At 38.1% G+C, this 11,213-nt stretch overlaps 1 protein-coding gene across 4 annotated transcripts in view; it reads left to right on the top strand.

The window, feature by feature from the left end:
* The first annotated feature begins 2,362 nt into the window (after positions 1–2,362).
* Positions 2,363–11,213, top strand: part of LOC130904687 (protein FAM83G-like) — a 31,661-nt gene continuing 22,810 nt past the window's right edge. For all 4 annotated transcript variants that reach the window (XR_009060892.1, XM_057817625.1, XM_057817623.1 and 1 more), the window contains exon 1: positions 2,363–3,102. Coding sequence is in view for 3 of the 4 variants with exons in the window: in XM_057817625.1 (XP_057673608.1) it covers positions 2,650–3,102 (453 nt within the window). In the remaining variant the exon portion in view is untranslated. The remainder of the gene's footprint in view (positions 3,103–11,213) is intronic.

Genomic DNA, 11,213 nt, shown 5'->3' with positions numbered 1-11,213 from the left:
AATCATTTTTACAACAACTAGCTTCTGCTACTGCTGCTAGCCGCCTGTTGCTAATCGTGTTTGAATGCACCGCATATATCCAAGTGTTACAAGTTTTTATTCGTTTGTTTACAGCTGGGAAATGCTGTTATAAAAGAGAAGACAACTTGACTTGTACGTTGATGGACATATATCGAACATATATAGTTTGCGTTCCACAATGATGATGACAGCTCGACTCCCGGGAGAGGCCGAGAGAGGCAGGAATTGTGACAGACGGTGGTTCGCCGAGATCGCCGTGATCCAACTACGAACTTGTGAACGGTAGCATTTTTAAATATATGCTATTGGAGCTGGAATTACCGAAGAGGAGAGCGAGATGGACTGCTGTAATTCGACAAGAAATCGGGGCACCAAACGATCACCACAGACTATGTAGTAGTCATTTAATATCTGGTAAGATGCATTTAATATATATTTAGAAGATTTTGGGCTGACAACCACAATTAAGATCATTGTGTGACGTTGGTGATTGGGGTCTATATGGTTGCCTTTTTTTCTTTGGGAGTGGAGTTGTTTTGTTGGTGTTGTTGGCGGTAAGCAGAGTAAAAAGAGGGAGAAAAATACAACTTCAGTGTCTAATTTTTCGCCGCCAAGCAAGCGTTACAAAATTAAAAATGAATGAAAACTAAATACTATTGAATATGTCATCATTATCATTTTAAAAATTTCAGTGACTGGTAAAAATAGATTATGACCGGATTTTTATGACCCTGTCAGTCAAAATGACAGACAACGAAAATGTCTAGCGCAACCTCTGCTTGTGGACAATGCTGAAGAAACAAGTCCATGTCAGAAAGCCATCAAATTTAACTGAACTGCACCAATTCTGTCAAGGGGAGTGGTCAAAGATTCAACCAGAAGCTTACAAGAAACTTGTGGATGGCTACCAAAAGCGCCTAATTGAAGTGAAAATGGCCATGGGACATGTTACCAAATATTAGCGCTGCTGTATGTATATTTTTGACCCAGCAGATTTGATCACTTTTTTCTGTTCACCCATAATAAAGTCATAAAAGAACCAAACTTCATGAATGTTTTTTGTGACAAAGAAGTATCTGTTCCAATCACTCTATCAGAGAAAAATCAGAGTTGTAGAAATAACTGGAAACTCAGGAGAGCCATGACGTTATGTTCTTCACAAGTGTATGTAAACTTGTGACCACAACTGTATGTCTTCCATTTTCTAATAATTGCTCCCACAGTTGATTTCTTTACACCAAGTGTTTTATCTATTGCAGGTTCAGCCTTCCCAGCCTGGTGCAGGTCTAAAATTTTGTCTCTGGTGTCTTTCGACAGCTCTTTGGTCATGGCCATAGAGGAGTTTGGAGTGTGACTGACTGAGGTTGTGGATAGGTGTCTGTTATACCGATAATGAGTTAAAACAGGTGCCATTAATACGGGTAACGAGTGGAGCCTCGTAAGACCTCGTTAGAAGAAGTTAGACCTCTTTGACAGCCAGAAATCTTGCTTGTTTGTAGGTGACCAAATACTTATTTTTCACTCTATTTGGAAATAAATTCTTTAAAATCAAACAATGTGATATTGTTTTTTTTCCACATTCTGTCTCTCATGGTTGAGGTTTACCCATGTTGACAATTACAGGCCCCTCTAATATTTTCAAGTAGGAGAACTTGCACAATTGGTGGTTGACTAAATACTTATTTTCCCCACTGTATATACACTTTTTTTTATTACACTTTGGGGGAGAAAAGTGGAAAAAAAACATGTCATATATGCATCTCTTTCCAATGCTAAATCTGAATAAATACATTGAACTCACACAAATACAAAATTTAAAAAAAAAAAAAAAAAAAAAAGGGGGGGGGGGCTACTTCACGGTTTTTCACTTATCGCGACGGGTTCTGGTCCCCATTAACCGCGAAAAACGAGGGATCACTGTATTCGGCTGCTCGGGCCCTAATGATCAAATATGTACAATGCAATCCCACTAAAATACCTCCAAATGCAGCTTGCTAATATGATTACATGCTACCTATGTATCCTTTTCTAAATCTCAGACTTTCCCATACTTGCACAAGATGAGGAATACCAAACTTGGCAGAGCAGGAAATTGCCGCAGGCTTCGCTGGTGTTTTACAATGCGGCCACTAATGATTTAATGATATTAAAAGGGGTTGGGCGCCTTAGTTTGGCGCATACAACCCTTTTACTCCCTAGCCACATCCAGCACACACCCTTTGCTGCTAATCGCTGCGGGTCATGTGAGGAAAGGTGTGTCTGTTTCGCTTCTAGGGTCACACCTGTCGGGCGGCGCCTCACAAGAGGCGTCACCCACGCGCTCCATCGCCGGCCGGCGGATTCGAGTCCTCTCATCCTGAGAAGACTCTCCAGGCGTCGGAAAGCTCTTAATATAACATGGCAGTTCTTTACTATTCCATTATAGTGTTAGAAGTAGTAGGTTTCAAATGCGACGGAGCTGAGCTGCCCCGCTGTTTTGATTTCAACGACAACTGCCGTTTTGATTTCAACGACAACTGCCAGGAGCGAAGCGGACTTCACTAAAGTTATCTCGTCGACTTGTTGGAAGCTCACGTTTTGTTTTTTGTTTTTGTTTTTTTTTTATTGCTCATTTCCTCGGGTTCCATCATGGCTCTGTCCCAGATTCAGTGCCTGGATGACAATCACGTGAATCCACGGATTAACGAGTCCAAACCGGACTTCTTGTACAGCGAGGACCAGAGGCTCGCCTTGGAGGTTCTGCTGCGCGAAGGTCGCGAATCTTTTGTCAAGTTCCTGGAGGATCGCCAAATGCGGAGCTTCCTCTCAGACCTGGAGCAGGAAACTCTCACTAAGGCGATGGAGCCTTATGACCCCGGCTTGGAGCTCTTCCCGGAGGATGCCGAGGAGAACGAGCCTCCGCTGTCGTCGCACTACTGGCCGGAGTTGTCGGACATGTCCATCCCTCAGTTGGATTTAGGGTGGCCGCACATTGACGCTTACCGCGGGGTGACGCGCACCACAGTTTACACGCAACCGCCATTGGAGGGTCAAACTCACATAAAGGAGATTGTCAGAAAGATGATCGCACAGGCGCAAAAGGTATCTGTCGTTTCCAGCATTTGCATGTACTTAACAGGACTATTTTCTTTGCAAAGCAGCACGACGTCTGTGTTTAACAACGTTTAACATGGAAGTGTTATGTTAATAGAAGAAAAGAAAGCCATACAAATGGTGTGTGATCGTACCTTGGTGGGAATTATTCCAGAGCCGATACTTTTAAAATCAACTCACTGACAACAATGGACATACAATTCATTTAAACTGGAGGATTGGCTGTGAATGGTCATCTTTCAGTGCCATTTACGGTAAAAAAAAAAAAAAAAACATCCAATTCATATCGTAGAAAAATCTCATAGATGTCACTATTTAATAAAGGAACACACAGGTTGCTAGCAAAACTTTCCACTAGACCAAAATTTCCAAGCGATTACCACAGGTCTATTTTGTTCATGATTCAATTAAATGTAATAAGATAGTGAAGAACAATGTACCCTATTTTCCGCATTATAAGGCGCACCGAAAAGCTTTCAATTTTCTCCAACGCCAACAGTGCACTTTATAATCCGATGCGCTTTATATATGGATCAATATAGGTTAATTATGGCCAGAGGTAGGTAGAGCAGCAAAAAAATTTTTACTCAAGTAAGAGTGGCGTTACTTTAAAATAATATTACTCAAGTAAAAGTAGTCATCCAAAAAAATGTACTGAAGTGCAAGTAAAAAAGTTTCCAGTGAAAAGAATACTCAAGTAACGAGTAACATTGTGAGTAACTGCTTATTTTTGTTTGATTTTTTTTTTTTTTAAACACTAGTATTTTTTCTCTCTCAGCACAAACTTATCTATATGAACTGTTATTATAATGATACTGTACAATAACCCATTACATAACCACATTAAGACAAAGAAATATAAATTAAATAAATAAATCATTAAATCCCACCAGTGAAAAAAAAAAAAGAAATGAAGCATTTTTTGTCCAGAGAGCATGAGTGCACTCTAGTGGACAAAACAGTTTCTAGTTTGAATAGTGAATAGTTCCTTCTAGGGCTGCAGCTATTGATTATTTTAGTAGTCGATTAATCAATGAACTAGTTAATTCGAATAATTGAGTAATCGGATAAGGAACGTAAAAAATTTAAATACCTGAGCTGAGCCTCAAACAGTATAAATAAAATAAATAAATAAATGACGATCTATGTACATCAAAAGAACAATTGGCTAACTTACATAGCAAAAGTCCGCTAGCTTAAATGCTGTAAAATCCAAAAACAAATTTGACAGTGCTGACAGCGACAATGCTCTTAACAAATGGTTTAAACACAAATTCCTACAAAAACCACTAAATATACCTATAAACTAAATTATGAATGCATTAAAAAACATGAGCTTAAACAAAAACTTATGTTGGTCTAAACAGACTCAAACTCATTTCACATGGCTGCATTCAGCCATGTGAAATGAGTTATTTTCACTCTTGCCACTAGAGGGAAGTGTATCCACCGAAGTCAATAAAACTATATGTAAACACTTTAAACAAAAAACATGACAACGCCAATTTAATTAAACAACACTCGAAGCAGCAAAATGTAATTTAAATCTTTTTTCTAATCGAATTACTCGAGTTAATCGATTAATCGTTACAGCACTAGTTCCTTCATAGTTAGTATTATGAAATAAAATGATCAAATCTCCGGTTTTCCGAGGTCAATCGGTGCCAGATAAAAACTGGGAGAGGTTTAAATCCACATTTTCGGGTCATGTTGAAGGCAGCGCTCTATGTCAAATACACATTTTTTTACGTTGCTTTAAAGACGCCACATGATTGAACAGGCTGTGGTGATCATAGAACGGCAAGCTTGCGTCTTACTGGTGTAATGGAGTCATGTGATTATTGTTGTGACGCCTCATTGGTGTAATTACTTGCTCTGCTCTTGGCATCGCTGGCAAAAAAAAAAAATCTAATATGTAGAATAAAGAGGAAAAATATTGACTAGCGAAGGGAATCTTTGGGCACCTAACGATTCGATTACGATTCAGAGGCTACGATTCGATTATAAATCTATTATTCATGACACCCCCCAACCAAGCTATTAACTGCTTTTAATGTTTCGTATATTAGTTACAAAAATTGTACAAAAAGCCCTCTCAGGCTAAAATGAACGACTATTTCAGTATCAAGTTAACAGTTCAAATCAGTAAATAAAATACTCAAGTCCCCATTCTGTATCAGTAGCTTTAGACTACATTCAATTAATTTAATGTTGTGAATCAACTGTTAAAGTTGTTAAAAATGCTCCCGTTATTCCATAATTTCCCTTCTTTCTACTTTCGACGTCCAAGTTTTAAAATTTTTTCATCATTTAAAGATAAAGTCTAGATTTTTTTTAATAAAAACTTAGTTAGGTTAACTCGGAAGGTTCACTACAACAGCCTTCCAGGGAAGTCTACTGCTTTAAGATGGCGGCTGTTTACTAATGCCGGCAAGTCTGTCATTTCGCATCTAGTTTTCTATACATGTGCTGCTAATGCCACAGAGTCTGTCATTTTGCATCTAGTTCTTTATACATGTGATATCTACCGTAGTATTATGTGACCGTAGTTTGTAGCAGCTGTCGGCATCAATCAGGTGTTATTGTTTTTTTACAGTCCCTTGCAAAAGTATTCGGCCCCCTTGAATCTTGCAACCTTTCGCCACATTTAAGGCTTCAAACATAAAGATATGAAATTTAATTTTTTGGGCGAGAATCAACAACAAGTGGGACACAATCGTGAAGTGGAACAACATTTATTGGATAATTTAAACTTTTTTAACAAATAAAAAACTGAAAAGTGGGGCGTGCAATATTATTCGGCCCCTTTACTTTCAGTGCAGCAAACTCACTCCAGAAGTTCAGTGAGGATCTCTGAATGATCCAATGTTGTCCTAAATGACCGATGATGATAAATAGAATCCAAATGTGTGTAATCAAGTCTCCGTATAAATGCACCTGCTCTGTGATAGTCTCAGGGTTCTGTTTAAAGTGCAGAGAGCATTATGAAAACCAAGGAACACACCAGGCAGGTCCGAGATACTGTTGGGGAGAAGTTTAAAGCCGGATTTGGATACAAAAAGATTTCCCAAGCTTTAAACATCTCAAGGAGCACTGTGCAAGCCATCATATTGAAATGGAAGGAGCATCAGACCACTGCAAATCTACCAAGACCCGGCCGTCCTTCCAAACTTTCTTCTCAAACAAGGAGAAAACTGATCAGAGATGCAGCCAAGAGGCCCATGATCACTCTGGATGAACTGCAGAGATCTACAGCTGAGGTGGGAGAGTCTGTCCATAGGACAACAATCCGTCGTACACTGCACAAATCTGGCCTTTATGGAAGAGTGGCAAGAAGAAAGCCATTTCTCAGAGATATCCATAAAAAGTCTCGTTTAAAGTTTGCCACAAGCCACCTGGGAGACACACCAAACACACCAACTTTTTGGCCACAATGCAAAACGATATGTTTGGCGTAAAAGCAACACAGCTCATCACCCTGAACACACCATCCCCACTGTCAAACATGGTGGTGGCAGCATCATGGTTTGGGCCTGCTTTTCTTCAGCAGGGACAGGGAAGATGGTTAAAATTGACGGGAAGATGGATGCAGCCAAATACAGGGACATTCTGGAAGAAAACCTGTTGGTATCTGCACAAGACCTGACACTGGGACAGAGATTTATCTTCCAACAGGACAATGATCCAAAACATAAAGCCAAATCTACAATGGAATGGTTAAAAAAAAACGTATCCAGGTGTTAGAATGGCCAAGTCAAAGTCCAGACCTGAATCCAATCGTGAATCTGTGGAAAGAGCTGAAGACTGCTGTTCACAAACACTCTCCATCCAACCTCACTGAGCTCGAGCTGTTTTGCAAGGAAGAATGGGCAAGAATGTCAGTCTCCCGATGTGCAAAACTGATAGAAACATACCCCAAGCGACTTGCAGCTGTAATTGGAGCAAAAGGTGGCGCTACAAAGTATTAAACGCAAGGGGGCCGAATAAAATTGCACGCCCCACTTTTCAGTTTTTTATTTGTTAAAAAAGTTTAAATTATCCAATAAATTTTGTTCCACTTCACGATTGTGTCCCACTTGTTGTTGATTCTTGACAAAAAATTAAAATTTTATATCTTTATGTTTGAAGCCTGAAATGTGGCGAAAGGTTGCAAGGTTCAAGGGGGCCGAATACTTTCGCAAGGCACTGTATCTAGCGGGTTGAGCCAGAGACGTGAGTTGAGCATTGTCATTACCAGGGTAATGACAAGCATGATGTTTACTCTCGGTTCGTTCCTCATTGCGTCGCGAAGATCGCGCTGACTGTGTTTTAGTTCGGCTTTATTTTGACATTTCAATAAACGGAATTTGGATGTTTGTGAATCGTTCTCGAATCTTCCATGGCCAAATTGCGAATAATCTAAGAATCGGAAATTTCACACACCTCTAGTATCGACTCTTGTGTAACCCAAAGTAGCGGAGTAGGAGTAACGTTTTTTCGACACAAATCTACTCAAGTAAAAGTAAAAAGTATGGCTTTGTAAAACTACTGTTAGAAGGACATTTTTCTCAAAAAGTTACTCGAGTAAATGTAACTGAGTACGTTTAACGTGTTACTACCCACCTCTGATTATGGCATGAAATTCCCTTGAGCGCAGCTCCATAGAAAGGATGCCTGAATCAACCCCTACTACTACTACAATACTTCCGCGCCTCATCATGCGCTGCGCCCTACATATGAAAAACATTTTTTAAAAGGCCATTCATTCAAGGTGCGCCTTATAGTGCGGAAAATACAGTAATGTCAGTCACTTAACTCATTGGCTGCCATTGACAGTGCAATATGTCCAATTCATTTTGCCTTGGAGTTGGGAGTTGGATTGGACGTCTAGCGCCATTAATGGCAGCCAATGAGTTAAATGTATTTTTTTAACACAAAGATGTACATTTACTTATATATTATTATAATATTAAACATTAACCTGCTTTCATTAAATCATTTTGGTCGTGCTTAGTTAAAAATTAGAATTTTTAAAAATTTATAAAATTAAAATAAAAACCGCTTATTCTCTTATTGGCTGCCATTGACAGCAATAGATGTCCAATTAATTTAAAGTGGGAGGTCTGGCTGTGAATGTGCGTCATTCAGTCCCATTGACGGCGCTAGACGTCCAATTCGTTTTGACTGGGAGATTGCAAATAAACTCCCAGGAAAAATTAACTTGACGTCTAGCGCTGTCAATGACAGCCAAATTTGTAAAGAAATGCAAACCACCGATGACATCGCTCTTTACTATGTCATTACATTTAATTGCATCATAAACAAAATAGCCCTGTTGCAATCTTATGGAAAATTTTGGTCTACTGGGAAGTTTTGCCAGCAACCTGTGTGTTCCTTTATTAAATAATAAACTTTTTAAAACGATATAATCGATTCATGGCAGGAGCCAACATTCGTTCATTCGAAGTCAAAAGTGATTCGACATTGAGCGCCGCCAATGGATTAAATACAGGCGATGAATAAATATATACTTTTTTCTTAAACACATAAATGTACTTTTACTTAAATATAGAGTGATAACGTAACAATGCCTCTTTGTACATGTGTCATACAGTTTGTATTTAAGCTACTCTAAAACACCAAATTGTGTGTTGTTTTGAGCAAATCATTCAAGTTTGAGGACTCTGTGTTAAACATTTTAGTACTAGAGAAACACTTTAAGACAGCAGGATTCCACCTCACGAGCCAAATTTAACTCATCGCTAAATGAACTAATTAGATAGTTAGTTAAATGAACTAATCAGGTTATCGCAAATTTCCTTTTCTGACCTTTTACCTTATAAAACCAGATTGTAATCACCTCTTACTTTCTGTATTACAAAAATGTACTGTGAGTTTGAGTATAATCCCTTTATTCGTTCTTGAGATCTTTTAAATACAACCAAACAGACAGAAAGAGCCGAAAACGTAACCTCCTCTTTCGGTAGGTTTCACCTACTGGCGGAGTGATCATTTTTTTGTGCACAAGTGTGACCCTTAACCCCAGCTGCAGAAGGATTTTGGATACAATAAGAGTCGAACAATGCCAGGAAGAGAAAAGTTTCGGTTAAAAAAAAATCATAATCTTACTAAAAATGTGTCTAGTTTCTAGTAAAAATGATCATATACTTCAAATAAAATGCAGTCGCTTAAAAAAATACAATCTCAGTAAGATATAATGGCTTATTTGAGACACTTTTTCTTTGTTCCATTCGCAGATTTTTTTTTTTTTTACTCGTGATTAGTGCAACGATTTTTACTAGACAAAAGCTTCAAATCAAATTTTGCTGGTTCGAGGAGTCATATAATTAGAGTGGTGTTGTAATGGTTTGTTTTGAAAGCGTTTGCATTTATTTTTGGTGATTTGGGTGGATATACTGCCATCTAGTGGCAACAGTGAATATGACATAAATCGTCTAACATGGCTGAGTCAAGCTGCTCCCTGTTAAGACCAACATAAGGTTAAGTTTTTGTTTGAGCAAATATGTTTGTTTATTCATTATTTAGTTTAGAAGTACGTTTAGCAGTTTTTTGTCGGAATATGTGTCCGAATGATTTGTTAAGAGCTTTGTAAAAAAAAAAACATTCTTTTTAAACAAGTTAGCATTATATAGCATTTAAGATATTGGACTTTTGCTATACAAGTTAGCCAATTGTTCTTTTTCATTTAGTATTTTTTTTTTTTTTACATCGTTTGAGGCTAAGCGTTGGTATTTGAATTGAGCTTTAAATGCATTTATTGCTCTTGTGAAATGAAAGTGCAATTCTGCATTGTTTGAAGAAACACTCAGGAATTTTGAAAGTAATCTGAGCAAGCCACAATAAATATTATTGCAAGCATGAACACTTGTTAATTTGTTTTAAATCTCCTGAGATTTATTCTGCAACGCGTTAAATGTTCATAATCTGATTATTTGATCATTCGAACTAACCGATCGATAGATTGATCGATTGTTTAAATAATCAATAGCTGCAGTCCTACTTGTGATTAGCAAAATCTAACTTGCTTGAAAAAAACATACTCATTTTAGAAGTGGATTTTTATATCCAGTTCCGATACTCTTGAAAATCCTGTTTGAAAAAGAATTTCAAATCCTAAATTTAGCCACTGTAAAGAATATGTATGCATGACCTTGAATATGGTAAGCAGCACTGACTTGACCCCACAAAACAAGTGAAACAACAGCGCAGTTCCGCGTCATCATGAGGGATAACAATATCCAAACTCCAAACAAATTCCACATACTTACATGAACAGACAATGGTTCTATAGTGTTTATGATTAGCTTTAATTTCCAATAGAAAATATAAAGCAGTTTTAATATTATAAGCTGCTGTCACTTTGAGGTCAAAGTCCAGATATGAGTGACCCAGTGAAACAGTGTAAAGTGCAACAGGATTAATCAGTGTTATCTAAAGCAGTCATTCGCAACTGTTGTTATAGGTGGATCAGTCATTTCCTATTGTTGTTCAGTTTTGACAGTCAATTTAAATTGATCCATATTTTCCTTAATCACGAGTCTGGACGGGCTTCACAGTTGACAAACTTGACACTGATTTGACTCCCCCTGTTTGATAAGGAAAAACTCAAAACCCCATTTGGGAAGAAAAAGATGAAACATTAAAACGAGGTACGAAACACGTGAGGTAATCTGTCAAAAATGGCCTTGTATATAATTTTTAAAAATTGAAATACAACCACATGTTCAAAGTGAGTTTCGGAACGTCCTATTAGGAAACTAAGGATGAACATAACAACTGCCATGTTGACTATAAGCCATACCCATGCATGAAAATTTTGTTCTAGGGATGTCCCGATCCGACACGTGATCGGAAATCGGGCCGATCTCACCATTTTTCAGAGGATCGTAATCAGAAATGGATCAGGTTTTTTAATTTAAAAAATATATTTATGTTTTTTCTGCTTCATACTCATACAGCCTCTCACGCTCCCTCCTACTGCTTTTCTTGGTCAGCAGTGCAGCTGGAGTTTGCTAGTTAAAGTTAACAATGATTGACAGGGTTGTAGCTTTGATCTGGTGAGTGAAAACTCGGTAGCTCCACGATCAAAAGCACAAATG

This window comes from Corythoichthys intestinalis, chromosome 16 (genome assembly GCF_030265065.1).
Source record: "Corythoichthys intestinalis isolate RoL2023-P3 chromosome 16, ASM3026506v1, whole genome shotgun sequence".
Lineage (NCBI taxonomy): Eukaryota > Metazoa > Chordata > Actinopteri > Syngnathiformes > Syngnathidae > Corythoichthys > Corythoichthys intestinalis.
The sequence above is the reverse complement of the archived record's forward strand: the minus strand, read 5'-3'. Positions and strand labels throughout refer to the sequence as shown.